Raw genomic sequence first — 24481 nt, forward strand, 5'->3', positions numbered from 1 at the left:
GAGTAGTTAGTACATATCAGGCTAAACGTCTTCAAGGAACAAGGTTCAGTAGAACTGCTATGACTGACTGGGAAATACATTCACTAATGAGACGTGGGCAGACCTGTGGCTGGTGCATGCAAACTAAGTGCTCCGATTCCTGTGGAGCTGAGAGATTCATGCTGTTGACAGTGGTGTCACTGCTTCTAAACAGCTTCATCAGCTTCCCTGCAGCCTGCAGCACTGTGATTGTCCAAGCCTCCAAGGAAGAAGCTTATCTGTAAAAGACAGTGAATGGGTGCTTTTCTTTCTACTACCAAAAAGTCACACAGATTTAATTTTCTAAATGAAAAATAGGTTATTGTTGGTTTGGGAAATAGAACGCTTATTTAAGGGGTGCTGTGAATGAAACTTGCACCTGATAGGAGCAATTTTCACCACTGTTTCAGCTGCAGAGTGGTGTGGAGCTGTGTGTGCAGCTACAGGAAAATGGTCCTCTTACAGGAACTCAAGAGGGAAGTGCTGGGGACCCGTTTGTAAACTTGTGTGTGCTGAAAAAAGAACCTGAGCAGCTGATAAATGGCTTGCCAGCTTTGTCAGATGAAAGGGACCAACACAGCAGAGTTCTGCCCCCTTTTTTGTACAATGTTATGGGTCAGCTAGTGTAGCACCGTGGACTGGGAGTTTCCTCATCTCCACTTCCATACCACCATCTCTTTAGGTATACCACTCTCGAGCTGTATTGATGTGCACACTAAGTAGTCATATGGGTAAACAGAGAGATGTCATACATGCAGATCCAGCAAAACTTCTTAGGAAGTATTTACTTAGAAGGGACATGCCATAAGTTACACCTATGCTGCAGGTTTTTGGAACAACTCCTGGGTTACAGAGAGTAAGAGACTTAAAAGTTTGCTTCCTTATTAAAAATTACACCATTAGCTTCACAGTGGTAGTAGAAACTGTCATTTACAGGCCTGTAGGATACTTTGCAGAAACAGCGAAGTGTTTGCAAGACTAGGGTGAGGAATTTGTGTTTGACTGCTGAAGTTGTAGACTGTATTTAAATCCACAGTGCTCTTGGGCTTACCAGGTGCATTTGACTCCATTAGTCTGGAGCATTTGGTCTCCAGTGCTGCTAGTAGTACCTTTTAGTGTTTGTGTATCATTTTGAAAATGTTGCCTGCCTCACACACACGTACAAAAGACTCTGAGTGTCCTGTGCCAAAGATGGTTTTCTGGTTCCTCTCCACTTAGGCAACTGTATCATTGCCTCCCTTAATTGCCGTTTGCATCTCATGTACAGTACAAAACCAAACAGTCAAGTTTACAATAAATGCCAATTTTTGTGGGTGAGAAGCCACAAGCATATTCAAGCCTACAATAAAGTTCAGCTTCTGTGTGCAGGAACCAGGAGCTGAACCCAAACATCATCATACACCCTTGCATTTGATCAGTTCCTGCTGTGGTTTCAGCTGGGTGGGGTAACCTTTTTCTTAAGTTTCTGACACACTGTACAAAAATACAACATCGAAGTATTTTTACCGTCATGGTAGAAAACAAATTTTAAGAAACGTTTGTACTAAAACTTTTTATGCTAATGCTCTATACTTCTTTCCTTTTTTCTTTGCCTGTGCTTTCCTGTTAATCAGTCTTGCAAATATGGTTGGTGAACTGTGCAGCTGCTTCTATATTCTGATATGCATAACACAGGCTAGGGTCTCTTGGATACTTGGTCTGCTTGGTATTTGTTGTATGGGCAGGTTGAACTGACTTCCAGGATATCAGGACAGGAAGAACTTCCCAATTTTAATTGGGTACACTGCAAAATGTTTTTAAGGGTGGTTGTGGTTCCTTCCCTGCCATCTGCAGAGTGCCTCAGGGTGTGTGTTGTACAGCTGTATTTAAATCCCAAATATTAATTACCCTTTTATTTCCCTAGATGGATAATGAAAGTGGTGTTCCTTTCAATGGTATTTTTCTATTGTCAATGTAAACTTAAAGTGCTGTAGTAATATTAAAGATGGTCTTTCTCTGTAAAAAAAACTACAGAGTAGTCCAAGAGTATCTGCTTACTCTTGGATGTGATTGTGTAACCACCACTTTATAGTCAGTAATCTGTTTAGTCAACATGTTTACTTGCTTGTATGAATGTTTTCAGTATCAGGACTGAAGTCACTGCTGGTAGTAAAATACTGTGCTCTTCCAAAGCTTTCTAAAAGTTACATCAGAATGTTTTTGTATCAGATAAAGCTGTTAAAGTTTCCTCCTTGTCATGATTTAGCTCACTACACTCCTTTTTATTAGGTTACAAGACCCAGTAGCTACAACAAGAAATCCCATTTTGACATTGAAGATGTAGATGAAGTGGACAAAATGGAGATTAGGTAATATAAAATACATTATTAGTTCAAAATTGTCTTCCAAAGTTGTGTAACTTTGTAGTAGACTGTCTGCAAAGTGGCAAGCATAGTTTTTCTGTTGATGCATCAAGATGAGTTTTTGTCACTGTATCTGTATGTTTATTTACCTCCACTGTCCTGTAGATTGTATCTTGAATACGTATGTTGGTTCTGATGCAGGGGAGATCCTTACTATTTTCCTTTGTTTGTCATGTACACTGTGTGTATACTAATATGAAGTTGTCATTAAGCACAGCCTTTTATATCTGGGCTCCCCTTTCCTCCCTCTCTCAGTTGCCCAGGACTGCCCAGAGGCTCTGTGATGCTCTCAGTTAAAGAGTATATTTTCTTTTATCACTTAATTTTAGCAACTTATGTAAAGTCCCTCTTCCCTGAAAGGAAACTCTTGAACTCAGAGTTTTTCTGGGGCACAGACAGTTTCTCTTCTCTTTTGCCTTCCCAACTTTAACCCTTTATTGCAAGATTTGGTATGGTAAAAGTGAAATCAGTTGCACAGGAAAAAGCAATTCTGATTTCAAAACCAACACAATCCTGCCCCACCCTGTGCCACCCTCTTAGTACTATTTTAAAACCTGCTGAGGCCAGTCAACAGTGTCTGTGGGGAGAGGTGAGTATAAAGAGAGGTGAGAAAACAATAGGAGGTGCAAAACTGGAAAGTGTCGCATGCATCTTACCATCACATACTATTGAAACTTGGAGACTTGGGCCATCTGGTGATCTGTATTCACAGTAAATGAAGACTGCTATATCTGCATTAGGTGGTGAGAAATTCCCCTCTCCTTTATGTTAGTATTTGGAGGAAGAATAGTAGCACTGCCTCCCTCCCCATGTATTCTCACCAGAGAAGGTTCCACAGTTCTTCAGAAGCGCAACTGGCTATAAGGAAAGGAGGGGAGACCAGAAAGGGGGAACAATACTTAATCCCAGCAAGCAAAACACATCTGTCTTCATGAATGGATTGAGGGCTGTTCTGATTTGACAGTCAGCTGCTGGTTCATGTAGCCTGTCAGTGTAGTATCACAGCACTACAGGAGCATTAATAGATTTGTGTTTGCCATGACTCTGTGAGGCAGGAAAAGGAAACTATTTGTATGTGAGAGAGGCAAGAGCTGAGCTCTTTCACAGAGAACATTTGCGTCAGGCTGTGCAAAGGTAGCACAACCACAGCTAGCTCATGGGAGTAAAAGCAAAGGCCCAGGTGCAGCGCTGAGCTGCTGTGGTGGTGTCAGTGTTGCAGCACAGCAGCTGGCCTAGGCCTAGCGCTAGACTATATTTCTGCAAAGCTTTGCATCGTGTAGGCAGATATGAAGTACCATGCCCCATATTCCATGGGATATGTGTGATGAAAAGGACAACTACACCATGTCTCAGAAGTTCCAGTCTAGTCTTTGTAGCCATGCACTGATTTTAAATGGAAGCCAGGATTCTCTGAAGGATTTTTTGATAGTTTTGAGGGAGACGCTAGACATTGGTGTACAGTGCTTACATACTGCTTAATATTTCAGTGATTCTTATTTTATACTACTGGGCTAAATGAAATTATACAGTTGTTTTACTTACTAGATATATTGTCTGGACAAATGACTCATCTGCAACAATAATGTATGTGGAGCTGAGCTTCAGAAAAGTGTGTCATTCCTGAAAACCAGTATATCACAGTCTGGTACACTGTGATATACTGGAATAGTTTGAGAGTAGGCTTGCAAAATAGTTGGGAAAAGATTAAGCACCTAAATAACAGGCAAAAGCAGATAAAGTGTTAGTCTTGGTTGGGCAAATTCTCCTTAGAGCTTTTGTCCCCTGTGGTACAGTGTGTTTTTGTTTCCATCTTGGGTTCCCCTTCCACCCCCACTCACTTCCTCCACTCTGTTTAGTGAGAGTTAGATTTCCCCCATGCCCTCTGGACAGATCATACAGTTTATGGGTTTGGGGATTTGTTTTCTTTTTCTCTCCTGAGAAACATACAATTCCACAGAGTAAAGAGGAGACTTAGTCTCTCATGATTTCTCTCTAAAGCTATGAAAAGTTTTCTCTTTTTGAGTGGGTGTAGGAAGTTGTAGGCAGGGCATATCAACACTTGGGGGACCAGATGTTCTGGTGAATTCATTGTTTCTCCTCCCCCTCTCTCCTGTTTGTTTCTTTCTGTGACTACAATCTGACCAGTTTCAGAATAACACTTGTCATAATTTTGCCTTTTAAAAATCTTGGGAAACAGTGATCTTTTAGACTCTGAGGTCTGTGTATGAACATTTTTAATATGCTCTGTTTATTCTTTGTACTCCAAGAGCACAAACCAGTAACTTCAGAATTTGTATGCCTGCTTTGCTTACTGTGTAGTGTGAGATCTACTTTGTTAGTTCCTCTTGTACAGATCCCTTGCACTGATTGTTTTTCTGTAAGCACTGTAACTGCTTTAGCTGTCTGTATTTGAAAGTGTTATTGCTAGTTGGCATCTTGAAAGAGTTTGGATAAACTAGAAACCAGTAGCCTGTAAATACTTGGTAAATTGTAAGTTTGATTGTGTAAATAGGCTTAAAGATTCCTCTCCTCCTGAAGCTGCCTTTAGCTGTCTGAACTGATTAGCAAGATAATAACCCATCAAATATGGAGAAAGGAGAGAGAAGGCCAAATTTTCAAAGAAGATTTTTTCCTTTTGGAGAGTTCTTGCTGGGCAGAAATACTGTCCAAATTATCAGAGTATGAAGAACTTTAGCTAGCAGGCATGCAGTGGGAGCTGATGGTGTGCCTACTGTATGACACCTGATGCAGGAGGCGCTGTTAAGAGATACAAGATTCAGAGGACTTAAAAGTAGTGTATTCTTTGCTTGCATAAGATAGGATAAACCTTTAACAGGGCTGTTGACATCTGCTCCTTGGCCAGTCTACTGTGATTTGCTTGACACCAGGAGGGTTGTGTAAATATGTCCACAACTGGTTGGCTTTGCACCTTATCCGAGTTACAGTTGCTCTTCTAAAAACTGTCATTATTTAAAACCTGTATTTATTTCCATGTAGTGTTTTTACCCCCAAAAGTTAAAGGCACATTCAAGCTGTCACTTAGCTGCAAAATAGTCAGCTGATACTGTTTTTTAATAGAAATAGCTCTTAGAGAAAACCTTAAAAAACATACAGAAACAAATACCCTGGAGTTTGAAACCCTTGCTTCAAGGTGAGTACGGTAGCGTTTACCTACATGCTGGGTTGGACACCAGTACTTCTGCTCTGAATCTCCATGCAGTTGTTTTCCATCCAGATGTTGAAGAGCGTATGAAAGGGAAGAAATCTACAGATAGACACCAGAACTTCCCAAATGTGAGGGACCGAGTGCCGAAATTTGTGTAAGCTTCAGCCAATACACAGATTACACCAAATGGTAGAACTGTCCTAAGGCTTTGAATATCTCTGCAGAACTAGTTTAGGTGCCATAAATGTGTATGCTTGACACAGGAGTCTTCCTAGAAGCTAGAAACTGGGAAAAACTGTGTAGAACTAACTCTGTAAAGCTGCCACTTAGCTGTTAGTTATCCCAAATTAGACAGACTCTGAGGATATGTAGTCCTTAAATAACTTTGTGCTTTTTCCCCTGGTGTCCATTTTACCTGTATTTTTCCATTATCTGGGATAGCCAGATAGCCCTCTGAATCTTTATCAGTATGGACAGTGGAAACAGTACAGATGAGAAAAAGTTAATCTGAATGACATTTTTCACTAATGTTTTATGGAGGTGAATTTTAAGGTTTCAGAAACCTAAGGTAAGGTTATTCTTTACTGTTTGGAAACCATTGCTGTACAGTTTCAAGTCTTTCTAAGTCATAGACTCGAGGGGAAAACTCCAAAAAAAATTGGAAAAAAAGTTGGGATTTAAAAAAAAAATTTAAATTTCTTAGTAATATTTTAAATTATTTGTTTTTATTACAGGGTTGATCTTTGGAATGCCAGTAACTTGAAGTTTGGTGACGAGTTTCTAGGAGAACTGAGGCTCCCTTTGAAATTTCTCCGACAGTCTAGTTCTTACGAAGCATGGTATTTGACATTTTCTTTTGGAGAATAAGTAGAAACATATGTCTGCTCTGAAGACTTAAGAGTAATTACTGCTATGTGATAAAGTTTAAATGGATTTAATTTGTATCTTTTTTGTAAGCAAGCCAAAGTAATCTTAGCAAGTGTAAGAACAAGAAGTTTTGATAATGTGATTAGAGGTTTCAGTCTGCCTCTCTGTAGCATGTGGGAGTCGTAGTATGTTGGTTTTATACTATTTACTGCAGTTCATCAGCAGTGCTATGGTTTTAGTGTGTGGGTTTTTAATCATATCTACATAAATCTTTATGTTCAGAACTTCCCATGTTGCAGTTGGTGCAAAACAGACTGGCAAGCTTAATTAAGAAGTCTGATTCGGAGCTCTCGAGTTTGATACATATATAAATACTGTGTATCTGTACAGTTTCTCTGTGCTCATATATAGCCTGAGAAAATCTTGTGTTTCAGCACGAAGTTTCTGTCTTATTTTTTGCATATCAGGTATTTTCTGCAGCCCAGAGATAATGGTAACAAGTCATTGAAACCTGATGACCTCGGTTCCTTAAGGTTAAATGTGGTTTACACTGAGGACCATGTTTTTTCCTCAGACTATTACAGTCCGCTGAGAGACATCCTGCTAAAATCTGCAGATGTTGAGGTAATTAGCTTGTGTTGTTTGTTATTTACTTGCAGATCATCTTCACAGGGGTCTGAGTATTTGTCACTATCTTGCTGGCACCGTAGGTGTGTAATTACCAGAGAGGTCAGCTCTTCCTTTTCAGACCTCAGAGCCTTGTTAAGCTCTGCATATCCCTGGTGCTTGTTTTCAGTCCTTGCAGAGATCTTTATCTGTATGGTGGGTGAAGGCACACCCAGGAACACAGTGGTTTTAGCAGCAGCATATTCTCTGTGACTTCTTAATTTTACATGTGTAAATGCCAAGTAAGCTTCCGTTTGTTCAATTGTTTTCCTTCACTGGAGAGGAACGGGTTTGATTGCATAATTGAGAAAAACCCAAACTAAAGAACTAATCCTGAAACATCAGAGATTTGGACCGTGTGGGCCCTTATGTATACTTTTTACAGTTGTAATGGTGCTTTGGTTTTTTCAGTAAAAGAACTGGGTTCTGTACTCACTGTGACTTGAAATTACAAAGGGTTAGATAGAGTTCTTTCTCTTCACTTGCTTCCCAGGCAGGTGACATTTATTGAAAGACAGCCATTAAAAATATGGGGAATAAAAAGAGACTGGACTGTAGTAGTTTTTAAATTGCTGCCCTCTTGTGACCAGAACTTACAGCCTACAAAAACTGTGATGTAACATCCACCCACGTTATATACAGACATTTGGGTAACTGGCCATTGCAACTGTTGTGTGGGGTTCTACATTAAGAAGCTAATGGGGAAAGAAAGAATGAATGATTGTTCTGGAAGGATTTCTCAAAGTTTTTATTTTCCACTGTTCAGCCTGTTTCAGCATCAGCTGCACATATTTTGGGTGAAGTTTGCAGAGAGAAACAGGAAGCGGCCATACCTCTTGTCCGGCTTTTCTTACACTATGGCCGAATTGTGCCTTTCATAAGTGCCATTGCGAATGCTGAAGTGAAGAGAACTCAGTAAGTACCAAAAACCAAGTTGCTATCGAGCATACCTAACCTGCATTGGCTAGTGCTAGAATCCTTCACTCATTTTCTAGAAATACACAATTTCAGAAGAAAATGTCAAAGTGGTTCCTGTTCTTCCTAGCTGAGTGGCAGGATTCTTTATAAATTCTTTCACTGCTCTCAAGAGCTGCTTAATTTGACCTTTAGGAGGAGTTCCCATCATTTTTTGTGAAAATGATTTGCAAGGCTGTTCTAACATCTGAGAGCAGGGATTTTTACTCTTCTCAGTCTTAAGTATATTTGATAATCAAAATTCTACATTATCTTCAGCTGTTCATATGAAATAATTTCAGCTTTATCATGTGCTAATAAATCATTTAGTGCTTGAGTGTTCGTTTAATTTGTTCAGAACAACAAGCAAGTTCCTTCCTAATCATGAATATTTAAGGCAAGCTGTGTGTCTAATCTTCCCAGTTAGAGGGCGAAAGATTAAGGATGGGATTGAATTTGGCATGGGATGGCAGAAGATGAAGTTGGGTTTTTTCAGTTGCTTCTTTTGAGTTCGGTGTTTGATTTACTGGTGGGCTGATAGTTCAGTAGCAAAGATCACAGTGTTCGTACCAAGCAGGTCCTAAAGAACATTTGTTGCCACAAGCCTTGTGCCTGTATTGTTATGCTCTTGATTAACAGTGGAAGAGACAACTGGGAGTCAAGGGGAATGACAGATACTGACTGTAAACTTCCTTAGTGCAAAATAAAGTCTTCGTGTGGGTTGGCTCTTTTCAGAGTGTCTGAGGGATCAAGTGTGTTCTTTGCTGTAGGTAGGTGTATTTTTTCTGACTGCAGGTTGGCTGAAACAGCATGGTTTCTGCAGCATGAGGAGACTTGCTGATCCGTAGTCAGTCATGTTCCTGTGATAAAGCAGCAAAGATGGCGTTTGTTTTCAGGGCTTTCTGGTATTTGTAACAGGCAGTGAGCTTACTTTTTTTTGTGAAACAAAATGATGAATCCAGCAAAGTAATTTTCCTGTTACTGCTTGTAAATGAGTACAACCATAGCAAGCTGTTAAAACAGAAAAGATATCAGTGTGTATATGAGCAAGCAAATAACTTAGTTCCACGTTTGGTGTGCTGTCACTAAGCACAGGTTTTGATTGTACCTATTGTAGATGAGATCATTGATTATGTACCTATTTGCATAATGTACATTGCTAAGCAAGGGACGTACAGGTACGTGATAGAGCAGCTGGCCGAAGCTTTATTGGTCACAGAGGCTGTATGTGTAGTACGTGATGAGTTCTGTGCAAAGAGCTTTTTTTCAGAAAAACCTGGGAGTCTGCAGGATGCCACCTTGCCACACAGTTCTCTGGGCTGAACTGGGATCTGCACTGTGTTGTCACAGAACAGTGCTCTAAGTCCCTTAGAACTATGTCATTGGAGCCTGCCTTCTCTTCTTCCTCCCAGCTCACAAGTACTTACTTTGTAGGTGGGAGTAGTAGGTCACGTGCAATATCCAGTGTAGTTGTGAGACTAAAATCTCCCACATTTGTGTTGCAGACCTCTTTGATTTGAGCCTGTGTGTTGCTGTGTATTTGGATAGTGCACTGAGCACATGATGCTAATACAAAGAAGATCTGTAGTCCCTCTGGATTTTCCAAGGCTGATGCTTTTATGTTATACCCTGGAAGTGCACTAAATGCTGCATGACTGCATTTGATGGCAGGCTGGTGTCAAAGGGAAGTCTTGCCTGACTATTCAAACCCAGGATTCTGTCACCTTTCACTGCTGCTTTTATTTCTGTGTATTAGCAGTTGATTACAAAGAGACTAAACTGCAGTAAATTGTTCACTTCCAGAGATCCAAACACCATTTTCAGAGGGAACTCGTTAACTTCCAAGTGCATTGATGAGACAATGAAACTGGCAGGGATGCATTATCTGCAAGTTACACTAAAGCCAATTATAGATGAGGTAAGAACAGTTTAGACTGTTTATTTGGTAGAATGTCATTATAAAGGCCTTTAGGGAACAAGTACTGTTTATTACTTCTCATTTTAAGAACACTTTGTCGGAATAATGCTTAATAGCTTGTTTCTGCTTTAGGATCCTGTGTGTTAGGTTAGCCACAGCTGAGTCCCCCAATTCAGAAACAGTTGGATTGCATTAAAGGGAGAGGGAAATTTCTATTATTAAAGCACATTGCTTTGTTTTATAAAAACTAGCATATATTGTTTCTGAGAAATTAATAAATAGTATGTACAATAGAAAGCTGTTGTGAAGCTGTAAGTAATGCATTTCATCCAGTGGGTATACAGGGATACAGTTACTCTTAGATAACTGTGCATGTGATGCTTGTATTGTAACAGTGGTTTATTATCTATCCAGTCCAGAATGGTGAGTGTGGGTATTTTAGTGCAGTAATTGGGCAGTACTTTCAGACCACAGACTTCTTTAAATGATTTGACAATTTCTCCAGCTGTTTTTGTCTTAATGTTTCATCAGAAAATGTCAAGGTTTAAAGAATATGGATATACTTTCAAAGGTGACTATTTTGGAAAAACAGGATTTTTCTTGAACTGCCTTGCTTGAGAGATTCTAAAGAGCAGTTCTGCATTTCAGTTGAAGGAAAGGGTAGAATGAATTAATGCTACTTTTTGGGAAAAAATAAAGATCACACATAATTTACCTTTGCTGTTAAAAGAAAAAAATACTGTTTATAAAGTTGGGGTTTTGCCTTTTACCCCTCATCTCAAAAGCTAACAGATTATGCTTTTTACAAAACTTCTTCTACTTGTAAATAAACTTGTATACCAATTGTTCACTATATTTTTTTTTTCTAGATTTGCCAGGTCCATAAACCTTGTGAAATTGATCCTGTGAAATTAAAAGATGGTGAAAACCTGGAAAATAACAGGGTATGCATTAGATTTTGAAGATAGTCTCTGTTCATGCCATCAAGTTTAACTGAGGTCCTCAGAAGTTTGATCTTGCAAATAATTTTGTCATTAGAATACACTGTAAGCTTTCTTGACACCACCCTTATAATTATTTTGCAACAGCTTTACATTATGCTATAAATGCAATACCTGTAGAAAGTTAATGATTTCTCCTGCTGCCCTGAGGACAAGGATAACTTAGCCTGTGGCTAGCCTGGAGAAGAGGAGGCTCAGGGGAGACCTTCTCTCTCTCTACAGCTAAAAGGAGGTTGTAGCAAGGTGGGGGTTGGCCTCTTCTCCCAAGTAACAAGTGACAGGACAAGAGGAAAAGACCTCAAGTTGCATCAGGGGAGGCTTAGATTGCATATTGGGGGAAAATTTCTTCACCTTAAGGGTGGTCAGGCACTGGAATAGGCTGCCCAAGGAAGTGGTGTAATCACCATCCTTAGAAATGTACAAGAGTATGTGGATGTGGCACGTGGGGATGTCGTTTGGTGGTGGACTTGGCAGTGCTGGGTTAACAGTAGGACTCAATGATCTGAGAGGTCTTTCCCAGCTTTAATGATTCTATGATTCTGCTGATGATGTAGTAAACAGTGCTAGAAGAAGGAATGATATGCCATACGGCTGTATCATTTAATGTTTGGCTTGATAGGAATGATATTTTTACTCTTCTACTTCAATATGTGCATTTCCCAAACAGTATAATTGAGTGAGAGTTTGTTTTTCAAGTGTATAATGTTGAAAGTGGGAATCTTTTAATGATGCCACTATGAATAAAACCAGGAATAGTACCACTTTCCACTGCAGGAAATTATACTAATTTTATCATAATCTTTGCATTTTTTCAGGAAAATCTGAGGCAATATGTTGATCGCATTTTTACTGTAATTACAAAATCTGGTGTAAGCTGCCCTACAGTGATGTGCGATATTTTCTTTTCACTGAGAGAATCAGCTGCCAAACGTTTTCAAGGTGAGCTTATAGATATTTTACATAACTGATAGTTTTAAACACAGGTGTAGTCTAGCAGTCTGCTTGATCCCTGTTGGATTTAGTAATTGAACAGCAGCTTATTCAAAATAATATTTGCAGTATGTTAATGCTGTTTTTTCATCTATTATTCACTCCACAAGGAACATTGATTTTTAATGATGATTGGAGTTTTTTCCTTATAACTTTCAAAGGAAAACAGCATTTATAAAGGTCATTATGATGGTATGTGTTTATGGGTTCAGTATTTGCAAAGCATGCTCAATTTTCAAATGTTCAGGGCTCTGTAATGGCTCATTCTGCAGATTCCATGCAGTGCAATTATTTTCTGCTCGTATGTCAATCTGTAATAAAAGCCAGTCTATAAATTGGAGTTACTGCAAGCTCATTGCTCTAGGAGCCCGTGTGCTGCAAAGGTTTTCTGGCTGTCAAGAGACAGTTCTTTCCAGTCCGTCTTAGTTGTTTTGACTCTGTGAGAGTAAGTGGACAATGTAAAACCAGAATTAAGCAAAACAACCAAACTATGTATTTTCATGAAGGGATGCAGATTACAGTAAGGAAGTGTTAAAGAGAGTAACATCAGTTCAGCTTTTAAACAGGCACTTCAGAGTAGGGAAGCTCAAGCAAAAAGCCATTGACTGTGCTGTCATGTTCTTTATTTTATGTTTAAATAAAGAAGTAAAACGTCTTTTCTGTAACTACCAACTGGAATAGATACATTAGGAGTCTGTACAGCGCTTGTACTTAGGGCTATAAGTAGGTAAATGAGAGTTGGCCTCTCCTGAACGTTTCATGAACTATGTAAATTATTCATCATACTTTAGTGCATATATGGAATCACAGATGTCTATGAAATTCCCTGTGTGGTGGAAGAGTGATTGGTGTTCTTGTAGCTTACTGTGGACCTGCTTATTTTTAAAGAGGCTCTCATTGACATTTCCTTGGGTTAGGCTAGCTGATATCTGGCTTCAAATCCTCTATCATCAGTTAACCCTGTAACCTGCAAATATATACATTACCCAGCACATGCTTGAGTTAGCTCTCTCAAGGCTCTGTGATAATTACATGAGGCTTTTCAGGAAGGATTATTGAAATGCTGAGTAGAGGTTTTTTTTGTTTGTTTGTTTGTTTTTTAAATAGGTGACCTAGATGTAAGGTACACAGCTGTCAGCAGCTTTATTTTCCTGAGGTTCTTTGCTCCTGCCATTCTTTCTCCAAACCTCTTTCAGCTTACACCACACCATCCAGTAAGTACTGTATCAGTTTTTTTCTAGCTGTGTTCATGGTTCTGTCACCATAGTCTGTCTGTCGAAATTCTTTGTTCAATTCAATAGCCTTTAGGAAAAGTACCTTTGTTAGTTCAAAGATCTGTTTTATCTGTCTTGGATATGAAGCATATGTTGAATGACTTTGTATGTGAAGAACTTGGGAGATACTGGAAGAAGAGTGAAATTTAAGGATAAACAAGGTAGGTGGCCTAAGCTGCTGTGGAAGGAAGGTCATTGCTTTGGTTTTGCCATATCACATTAATGCTGGATTGATTTTCAGCAGTGTTGGAAGTATTTTGGATGTTAAGCAATGTATGCCAGGCTTCTTGTAGTTGTTCTTATGGGGAGTGGGGAGGACGTGGACAGCCTTGTTTTTGTTTTGCGAGCGATTGCCTTTGGATCTCTGAAGGTCAGTAGGGTAGCTGTGGAGTATGATGGCTTAAGAGTCAAAAACCTTTTAAAATAAAAGCAACTCTTTTCCTGCAGTGTTCTATTTGGGCTATTTTCTAATCTTCTGTTTCCTTTCTGCAAGTGAAATATGAAAAAAGAAATACAGTTTACCTTCCTCTATTCATTATTTTAAATAGCTAGTCTATGTAATATTGTTCTCTTTCCTAGGATCCTCAGACTTCTCGAACTTTGACACTTATCTCTAAAACCATTCAAACACTAGGCAGCTTATCAAAATCTAAATCTGTAAGTATGCTATTTTCATTTAATGGCTTAATTTAGGAAAGTGATTTTTTTAATCTTTTATCATTAATTGTAATTAAGCCTTTAAAATACTTGAATTGCACTAGGCTTATGCAAAACTGGTTATGTTTGCTTTGATTATAAGCCTCTCATGCTTAGAGGAAAACTAAATCTGTCTTAATCTGAACTAGATTTCAGTAAAGCAAATGGCGTGACCAAGCTAGAAGTCTACTTCAGAGCTTATCATTCCTTCTCTGGAAGAAAGACAATGATCAGGAGAACCTGTGAAGTTCTCTACTTATCTGTAATACACGATTAGCAACTCTACAGGCTTTATAGATTGTTTCAGCATTTTAAAACTCAACTGAGAAAAGTCACCCAGTAAGGGGAAGGGCTATACTTTCCTTTTCATACCAGTTCAGTTATCTGTCTGTCAATGGTGAGATTAGATCTAGATGCCCATACTCTGGATGTTTGATTGAAATAAGTGTATCTAAGGCACTGCACTGCTGTAGCTGGTGGTAGTTCGGGGTGGTTGGGGTCTTGTTAGGATTCACACAGGCAACTGCGGGTGACTGTGTACCTCAATTATGAATCCTTCAAGACAGTAGAATTCCTTTTCTTACACTTCTTGTCCAGAGGAAAATTAAAAGCCAAAGCAGAATTTTGAAGCATTTGAAGAATACATTATTAACTGTAGTAACTGAACATAAGAAATGCATTCTGCTATGTCTCTGAAAAAAAAGTTTGGTACTACTGAATGTGTGCTGTATAACATGAAAGTAGCACTTTGCTTATTTTACTTCTGGCCAGAAAAAAACCCTGTCTTATCTGCAGTGGCTTTCCTCCTGACGTACTGCTATTAACAATGATACTTTCCGTATAAACTCTATGATGATATGCATGTTTTTGGCTTTGTATTTCAGGCCAATTTCAAGGAATCTTACATGGCTACATTTTATGACTATTTCAATGAACAGAAATATGCCGATGCAGTAAAAAATGTAAGTAATGTATGTGAAGGTTCCAAAAATCCTGCTGTGCTGTTGAAGTTGAATCTTAGAAAGCAATACATACTGTTAGTAAACCAGGAAGTGTGTTGAGAAAAGCAGACTCCTGATAACTAACATTCAAGAAACTTGTATCAAATTATATGCATGTGAATAGTAAAATCTCTTTGCATCTATTTCTAGTTAATAATTAGGTTGGATTAACAAGCCGTTGCTTAGAGCTTTTGAGATGTGTGTTTTGTAGAATGCTGCAGATCTGTGATGAAAATTGCTTAGTCCAAAAGTGAAAGATCCACATAACAAAGGAGAAGTGCAAGAAGTATTGGGCATCTGCAGTTCTACTGCTTAAGAGCTTTTGTGCTATTTTTAGGCTACAACCTAGGAAACCTCCCAAGTTCCTCAAGCTTCTGCCATTACCTTCTGTTTAACTACTCTTACAAATATTCTCTTGTGGCTCTGTGCTGTGCAAATGTTGAAAGATTTTGATTTGGGGAGTGTGGTCCTGTCATTTTTACATCTGCTTTTTGTTCACCTTTTAGTTTCTAGATCTAATTTCATCTTCAGGAAGACGAGATCACAAGAGCATAGAGCAACCTATATTACTTAAGGAAGGGTAAGTATGCATGTGCAACAAAACCCTCTACTCATGTGCTTACTCCCATTCTAAGGCAGCCATCTCTTTTTCTGCCACCCCTATTCCGTTCATGCATTCAGAGAAGAATGTAGGAAAATTCTTGTGTTGCAATTTCTCCTCCCTGTGGTTGCTATAGCTGATTTGAACATATTTTCATTTGATTTAAACATCTTAATATAAATGTGTGTTGAAAAAAAAGGAGGAAAGAGAAGCCTGTAGAACTTAATTAGCTCAGCTAAGGCAAGATAAACTTAAATCAGCGTTGTACTAAAATCAAGTTGGGGTCTTCTTCCTGAACTCCAGTGAATAAAAGCTGTAAAATTCCACTGTGAAGACCGCGAAGACTGTGAAGACAGATACTGAATAAGTTAATGAGGGCAAAGCCTGCAAATGGAATTTGCTTTTGCTGCCCTATAAGATTCATATGCTAACTATTATCACGGCCATTTCGAGGAAAATTTGACATGCACTTGGAACAGTTTATAGTTTTAGTACCTTTCCTTTTTTGGAAAGCATGTTCCATATGCTCTGTTAGTTTCAGATACCAATTGCTGACATTTTTTGTTACAAAACTGAGTTGTTAAGATCATCTAAGTGCACTGTAGAAACAGCTTTTTTGAGCTGGGAGGAAGAAAGTAAAAAAAAATCCAAATTTTTGTCAGAGCTCAGTAAGCTCAAATGCTGTTTGAAATTAAGCTTTCATGGTCTCTTTAAGTAATGCAAGAACTACATTTTCAGTGAAAACATGACTACCCCTTCTATTTAACCTTGACAGTTCACTTCTCTGATAAACCTCTGTCCTTGGAAGCAATTTTGTCTATTTTAATTCTGTACATTTATCATTCTTTTTGTTTTCAAAAAAAATTTATAGTTTGTAACATTTGCCCTCTAACTGTAAAACATTTTTTCTGCCTCTGTCTTTCTTTTGCTCCTGTCTGATTTTTTTCTGTCTTTTCTTGCTCGGCCTGTGGCTGCTGTTGTAAGGACTCTTAAACTAACAGTAAAGAAAGTTGATGGTAATAGTTCATGCAGGTAAGATGGTAGAGGCAGTTGCTGCTTTGCTGTAGCTACTGGCTGACAGCATGTCCATTGCAGCAGTAGATTTGTCTGACTTAACTTTGGGGAGGAAGTACTCTGTTTAACCATCCTGAAATGCCTGTGTAAACCCAGCAGAGAACATTTAGTTACCCATTTCTTGATGTTGATCTTTTTAAAACAAAAATCTGCTGTAAATAGAGAATAAAGGATTTGTATCTGTAGGCAGAGCACCAAGAAGCACTGTATGGATCCTGATGAACTTACTGGAAGTGATGAAGAGACCATACATTTTCTAGACACTTCTTAAGTAGCATTCATGTAAATTATTCTCGAGGTTAAGAAGTGGCTTTCAGCAGTCTGTTTTTTTCTGACATTTTGCATTATTGCCATGTTTTGTCATGGGATTTTTTACAGCCTTTGATTTGATTCTTTTCCAGATTGAATGGTGTTTTTATTTGCCTTTGCAATATTTTTGCTTTCTTTTATTTTTTTAATCTATCTTTGTCTCTATTAAGAGCTTTAAATGGAAAGCTATAGCATATGTACTTTAGAATGAAAAGATTAGTCATTGGCACTTGGATTTGCTGACATCAGTCATGCCATCACTGCTTACCAACTGCTTACCAGCTGCCTGCCTGGTTCTTTCCAAAAGGAAGAGAATGAAAAGGAGAACTGGTTGTTTTTGTTGGTGAAAAGGGTGTGTTGATACTTCCAAGCAAGGCTAAGGCAGATCCAGACTCAGGTCTGCCATAAGCATGAGAAGAAACAGTCTCTCCAACCACCTTGTACTGTGGTACTAAACTAAATGGGTTTAATCTTGGACTTTTTCTCCCTCTGTGCTTCTGTTTGCTCTGACTTCTCATACATTTTGCAATTGCTAGAAACAAAGAAGTTGACCTTATAACTTCTGTGACTTTGAGTGCTTGTCACCTATCTCTGGAAAATAAAAGCACATTTTTCTCTTGGCTATATCAACTATGAAGAATTTAATTAGAAATGTGCTCTTAGCTCTGCCACATGGAGTTTGCATTTTTCAAAGAGGGGAGGCTCTGTAAGAGTTTGCAATTTTAAGTCACCTTTAAGTGTTGGCATGAGAAGGACTAGAAACTAACTTGAAGAGGACGTTGTCCTGCCCAAGGATATCAATTCTTGCTTTGAAATTTGCCTTAATCTGGAATTGAGGGCTACTGCCAATGAGCCTGGTGATGACCTGAATCACATGGTTTTATTAAATATTTCTCTAGTATTCCAAGAATAAGGACCAAGACAGTAACTGTCTGAGTATCTTAAGAATAAGCGATCTGTGACCATAACCAGTTAAAAAAAAATAATCTGTTGCTGTAGACAGTCTTTGTCAGCTTTTGCCCACACACTTGGAATAAGCAGCAGGCACCAGCCCAGCTGGTTACAAAACAGTTAAAGTCTGAAGGAACTTGGGTTTCAATTTGAGCTTTAAACAGACCTGTGGTCTGGTCAGATGTATTGTAGTTATTTGTGACTGAAGGTACCAGAAGCAAGAAACAGTATTACCTGTTCTAATCATTTTAGCTCTGGTATTGAAAAATCTTCAAGTCATTTGCTGTTCTCTCTGTGGGCTCTTTGTGCTGTGTAGTGCCTTCCTACCTGATAAGAACTACTCTGTAGTAAATAGATTTTACCCACTCCATTATGCTATTCTGTATTTGTCACAATAGTTAATGTAATGTTTAGAGTAGCTGTTATCAACTCTCTACTGCATATGCACGCACATTTTTATCCAACAAAAGTGATGCTGAGCAGTATGAAGTCACCAAAGTCACACTGAAGCTTTTGGATTGATTTAGAGGTTAAGAAAGTGGTGGATGTATCACAGTTTCTCAGTGAACTAATTTCACAGTAAACTCATTCAAGTTTGAAATTAAATAAAACTGACAACTCACTAAATGAGCACCCCTAATCTGCTAGAAAAGGGGTGGGGGCTGCTCTACCTTCCAACCATGAGATCACTTTGTATGGTACTGAAATTGCATTTCCAACTGCAGTATCTATGTGCAATTGCAAATGAGGCTGTGGAACATCCTGATTCTGTTTCTAGAGCTTGAGAGTGATTAAAGCATGTAAGGGTACAGTAGGTGTGCTCCAGAGGCTTTATACCTGCCTTTTAATTATTAAATATAGTCTAAACCTTTTGAGCTTTCTCATAGCTTTAAAAAAAAGAAAAAAAAGCTTGTAGAGTCAAAAGGTTGGGCTTAGCAGAGCAGTACTAACCGTGTTCTGCCTTTTTCCTGCTGTACTAGGAAACCATTTAGCTGGATTTGTAACTGCAGAAGGGGCACAAACTGCAGCTCAGTTAACTAACTACAAGTCAAGTTACATGTCTTGCCCCTCATCTAGGTCTGGAAAAAGGACAGACCTAGCTAATAGATGCACTAAACCTATCCAAATGTGACTCTCTTCCTTGCCAAGAAAAGGCCTCAATAATTAGAAAATACTCTGCGTCCCCTTGTAAAGCTTTGCAAGTGTGATGACATGTATCTGTATGCACATATATATACACATATAAATCCATGTACATAAGCATGTATCTTTAAAAGCTGGTGTATTGTAACAATTGGTACCCTGTTTACTAGGTTCATGATCAAGAGAGCACAAGGAAGAAAACGATTTGGTATGAAAAACTTCAAGAAGAGATGGTTTCGCCTGACAAACCATGAGTTTACCTATCAGAAAAGCAAAGGTAACAAAGGTTTGCCTGTCTTGTTTTGGTACATTAAAGCAAAGATTAAACATAAGGATTGTGTAGGAGTAGAAGACTGAGATCTAGATCTGTAGCTGTAGAAGACACAGTGCAGGCATGTCTGTCAGCCTGTATGTTCTTGCTCTTTTTTTAGTGTCTGTATTGACAGTTAGAGAAGCTTCTTGGATAGCACAGTACCCTGTAAGTTAGCAAAGTAATAGTAGATAAATATTATCTAATATCAGTTATTAACATTGTCCGTAGGTTTCGCAGTTACCTAGATTGTCCTAGGAAACAAAACTTACAAACCTTAAGCTGGGATTTGGGTTTCTGTTGAACATTCTCAGATGCATCTCAGCATATGCTCATAAATTCTGTAGCACTGGCACAACTGGGTGCAGTCGACAGGGATTTGCCTTTCAAAATGTGTTCACTTAATGTTGCCTGATAGCAAGGATTTCGCTTTTTGCAAATCCTTCCTGTCTGTTCAATAGTACACAACAAATACCACTTCCTTCCATCATGTAAGTACATAGGGAGTAAGAAAGATAGGGAAGTATGTTCAGATCATGCCAGTCGTCATTTCACACTCAACTTTGAGGTCTTGCATCACCACTAGTTCAGTTCAGCTCACAGGAATGATTTATTTCATTGTCACCTTCGCAGTAAATATACTGTGTCCTGCTGCAGCAATCAGTTTCTAAGAGGTTTGCTAATGTAAGGTAGTGCAGCTGAAAACAGAAATTACTTAAGATAATACTTAAAGACCATGCTAGGAAATCCCTGATGAGTGAAAGATTTTTCCTCTTTTCTTATGCAGTCAAAATGATCTTCAAAGCAACTGTATCAGCCCTTAGAAAAAGGGCAAAAGGTGAAGATGAGTTGTGAGTAAGTGGCTCATTATCTGTGTGTCTGTGTGTTCTGCAGGTGATCACCCTCTGTGTAGCATTCCAATTGAAAACATTCTGGCAGTGGAAAGGCTAGAGGAGGAATCCTTCAAAATGAAAAATGTAAGTAGGTCATCTTCATTAATGTATTTGTTAGGCTGCTCCAGATCCACCAGCCTAATCGCCTTTTTCCCCTTTGTAACCTGGATTGGATTTCTATTGAAAGATGTACAACCACAGCTGCTTGTTCTGTATATAGTAGCAGGAGTTTCCAAAAGTACAGCCCATTCAGATTCTTAACAGCCCAGTCAGCAGTCTTTGGATTTCGTGATCTGCAGCACACTCAGTACTGAGCACTGCTGATCAGCTGTCAGCTCTGTAAGGTCACACACAGGTAAAATGATCAAGTCCCTGCCCTTTCTGTCAGGCCTCTCTGGTGGGGAGGAGCTCGCTGCTTATGACTGTGAAGGATCACAACTTCTTCATTAGCTATTATGTTTCTTTATTGCTTAATGAAAGTACATATATATATATGTATTTGTATATGTCTGTTTAATTTGGGTTAGGTTATGTACCAAAACAACATCTGCGCTGTGCTGGTATGGTTTACTATTTTGATTGCCACGTTAAGGAATAAAACACAGCTGTATTTCTCATGCATGGAACACTACTGCCAACTTCTGTATTGTGTAAGAACAGACTTGATCAGTTTGGGTGGTGTTGGGAACCTTTTTCATACACCTCTGCCTGTAAAGCTGAGTCCAGTCCTTAAAAAATTGTATTTAAAATAAAACAAAAAAAGCGCTCAGTTTTTTTCCCAGTTCTTAACATGCATCTACTACAGACTTATTTATGCACATAAATAGTTGTGACTTTTATCTTTTTCTGCCTTTAAGTCTTTCCTGCTGTCTACACTGCTTGTGAGCACCATGCAGGGCAGTGCCCAAACCTGCCCTCGATACTAGGTTCCTTGAACAGCTCTTTGTTAAAAGGGAACTACAATTCTAGACTCCTCAGTATTTCCCAGTTTCAGGTATTATTTTGGTAGCATCTCTCTCTGTGCTAAAGCATGGAGTAAGTTTCAGTTCCATCTGCTTCTAGAACACATCTCAGTTGTAGTGTAGTTTGCTCTGGTGTTTATAACTCTACTACATAGGCAAAAACCAACCAAGCTGCAAAATACTTTAAGCTATCAGAAGGCAGCTGTAACATGGGATGAACTGTTGTCATCTGCACTCTGCAAACTAACTTGATTGAACTGAAAGCAGCCACACAGTTGAGATAAAACTCACTGTCTGTGGAAAGGAGCTGAGCTATAGTTTTGTAACTCATGCTGAGTCTACTGACCTAGACTGAGCAACCAAAATATGTCTGTATTGTGAAGATTCATTATAGGAAAAATATGGCTTTATTGTTAACATCAAAAACACTGTGCTATTTTGGTTGCTTAAATTCAGTATTACTTGGAATATCAAGGTGACTACATCCATTCTGGAAAGTAAGATTCAGTCTTTCCATAAACAGTAGAAAATACTGTTACCACCTTCTTGTGCTAATATATTCCTATTTTTCTTGCCATATATAAATAGATTACTGCAGCAAGATCAGGATTCTCGGAACACCACAGCAGATGTATTTGCAATGGATATTCCCTCATGGGTGCTAAGTGTGATAAAAATTCACATTTTGTATAAATACTCTCTGTGTATCTGTGCTCTGAATTGCACCAAGTGTGTCTTTCTCACTCATGATAAATCTGCCTGTCTGACAGTAAGGCCAGTAACCTTCATCATTCTTAAGCACAGTTTGGGGAGTGTGAGGGTGGCTTTAAGTACTGTTTGGGTCTTCTGTGTTGTTTGAGAGGCAACTGGTTTTGGTAGTGTAAAGGCCTTGCAGCCACTTGAAATTCTTGGCTTAGTTGTGGGCTCCTCAGTAACCGTTGCCATATGTTGGATCACTTTGGTTGGTATCCCCTTACACAAAGCCATACTCCTTAAATCTGTTCCTTTGTTGGAATGCAGGAGGCTCCATTTACCCCAGCAGGACATTAAAATTATTTTCCCTGTAGTTCTGTGTTAAAATTATTTTCCCTGTAGTTAATGTGAGGGTTGAACTACACGCTTCTGTCTTCCTTTTTCTTCCTTCCTTCCCTGTTTCCTAGACTGAAATTGACAGTTATGCCCTGAAGAGTTTTATTAAAAGGACTCTTTGGTGTGTAGTTGATGCTGTTGGACTGATCACACCAAGCAGCTCCTACACTGCCATTGTGTATTGTGCCTTTCTAATTATTGCCTGATACCAATAGGGATACGAGATCCAGGGAAATGGTTGTTTGAGTTTTCCCTTTGCTGTTTGGAATCATGTACATCTAAAAGTGTCACAAAGGAAGAAAGGATTGTGCTTGGTACCAGTCTGCAACATTCTCCCAACCAGCTAGGTGCAGAATTCAAGCCAATATTTCAGGTCCGTGTAACAAACAAAGGCAAATTTTAATTTTGTTGGGTCTGGTTTGTTGTTATTGATTGGTTTGTTTGTATGTTTTTTGTTGGTCTTTTTTTTGTGTGTGTGTTTGCACCTCTCTGGTTTTCTTTTTAAAACAGCTGTTTGGAAAATTGTATTCCATATGATACGGTCAAATGATTTGAATAATCAAATGAGGAAGTAGAGGGGAGAAAGATAATTTAGGCATACCTGAAAGAGAAGAAAATGCAGTAAAATTAAATACTTGCAGAAGCTAGAGGAAATGAAGGAAATCTCCCTTTCCAAAATTTGCAGCTAGGATCACTAACTTCAGCCTAGTAATCTTCAGTGCATGATCAGTGTAATCAAGCAATAAGGCTGTGCATCAGAAATTTCCTTCTTTAAGAAAATAAATACCCTTTTAGGTAGGTTGCAAGCTGTTTTGAACAGGCAGGAGAGCTTTAGTTTAGATTTTCAGTGGCCAAGCCGTGATGCAGAATTAATGTGTAATTATTTAAACTACCTGATTCAATCAAAGAGAAACAGTATTTCTGTGATTTTTCTAATAGCAGCTGTAGTTGAGTGCAGAAGCATGGAAGTTACTAAAAGGCAAGGGTCATGCAGGTGTTAAAAGGACTAGAGAAATGGCAGTATTAAACTAAGGCTGGATCCAAACTCTTTGTTTTTTTCTTTTCTGCCTCCTGCTGATGAGCATTTCCTTTCAGGCCAGCACTGGGTTCCTTTGTCAGCCTTCCAAAACTTGGAGTTGCAGCATTATTAAAACTGCTTCCCCAAGGCTGACAACAAATCTTGTTGAGACCCAAGCAGCAAGTGGATATTAGCTATTTGTAAATCATCTCCTACAGGAATGGTATCTTACTGCTTGCACCAGGTGAAAGGTCTTGTTCTTTTAAGGGCACACTTGCTGTGTGGTTTTGTGTTGAAATGTATTTATCAGTCCATTCTTTCAGTATGCTGTGTTTTTCCTGCAATAATTCTTCGCTCCAAGTCTAGTCTTAGGTTCACTGACTCATTCTGGTGCTTTATTCTGTGGTTTATTTGCAGATGTTCCAGGTGATCCAGCCTGAAAGGAGAGTCTTGTATATACAAGCAAATAATTGTGTGGAGGCCAAGGACTGGATTGATATCCTCACCAAAGTTAGCCAGTGCAACAAGAAGCGCCTCACGGTCTACCATCCCTCGGCTTATCTTAATGGCCACTGGCTTTGCTGTAAAGCTACTGCAGATAATACACCTGGCTGCACACCCTGCACAGGGTAAGGGTTTCAACATGCCATCAGGTGTAGGTACTGCCATGGGTATTTGTGTCTCTGCAGTGTGACTTGCAGGCTCACAGTTAACCAAGATTTGCCAGGTGAACCAGTGTTCAGAGGCCATCTGTTGGTATTCCTGATTCTGCATGTCTTGATCAAAATGTTGACTTTTTAGAGTTAAAGATGGTAATAAGAGTTGGCTGTGGGATAAAATACTTTGGTTTTGATCATTTGTCATTAATAAAAATGTCAGAAGTCCCTTCAATATCCTGTTTGCAAATTCCTGAAGCACTCATCTGCGGATAGATTTAATTCTAAACTGATCTTTTCAGGGGGCTACTCATGCTCTCTCTTAAAGATGTATTGCCTGGTTTGTAGGAAGCAATTTTCCTCTATAAACTGAGGGGAATGAAGAGACTGTATTACCGGTTAGAATAGAAGACCTGTGTGGTTGGAAGTTCAGTGCTTTGGCTCCTCCATCTGGTTGTAGCAGACTAATTCACCAAAATGTCTGGGTACTGATACAGTCTTCTCTTTCAAGTCAGTGAAAAT

At 38.9% G+C, this 24481-nt stretch overlaps 1 protein-coding gene across 2 annotated transcripts in view; it reads left to right on the plus strand.

Moving 5' to 3' along the window:
• The window catches only part of RASA3 (RAS p21 protein activator 3), a 175235-nt gene that overhangs the window by 146152 nt on the left and 4602 nt on the right, over positions 1–24481 (plus strand). Inside the window, exons 9-23 of one of the 2 annotated variants that reach the window (XM_017737105.1) lie at positions 2287–2366; positions 6321–6425; positions 6921–7077; positions 7886–8034; positions 9877–9991; positions 10861–10935; positions 11808–11931; positions 13090–13196; positions 13836–13913; positions 14837–14914; positions 15460–15533; positions 16539–16586; positions 19202–19308; positions 20236–20318; positions 23721–23932. In XM_017737105.1, the coding sequence (XP_017592594.1) occupies positions 2287–2366; positions 6321–6425; positions 6921–7077; positions 7886–8034; positions 9877–9991; positions 10861–10935; positions 11808–11931; positions 13090–13196; positions 13836–13913; positions 14837–14914; positions 15460–15533; positions 16539–16586; positions 19202–19308; positions 20236–20318; positions 23721–23932 (1592 nt within the window). The remainder of the gene's footprint in view (positions 1–2286; positions 2367–6320; positions 6426–6920; positions 7078–7885; positions 8035–9876; positions 9992–10860; positions 10936–11807; positions 11932–13089; positions 13197–13835; positions 13914–14836; positions 14915–15459; positions 15534–16538; positions 16587–19201; positions 19309–20235; positions 20319–23720; positions 23933–24481) is intronic. The other variant, XM_008635854.2, reaches the window with a different exon arrangement.

This window comes from Corvus brachyrhynchos, unplaced genomic scaffold (genome assembly GCF_000691975.1).
Source record: "Corvus brachyrhynchos isolate BGI_N302 unplaced genomic scaffold, ASM69197v1 scaffold83, whole genome shotgun sequence".
NCBI lineage: Eukaryota > Metazoa > Chordata > Aves > Passeriformes > Corvidae > Corvus > Corvus brachyrhynchos.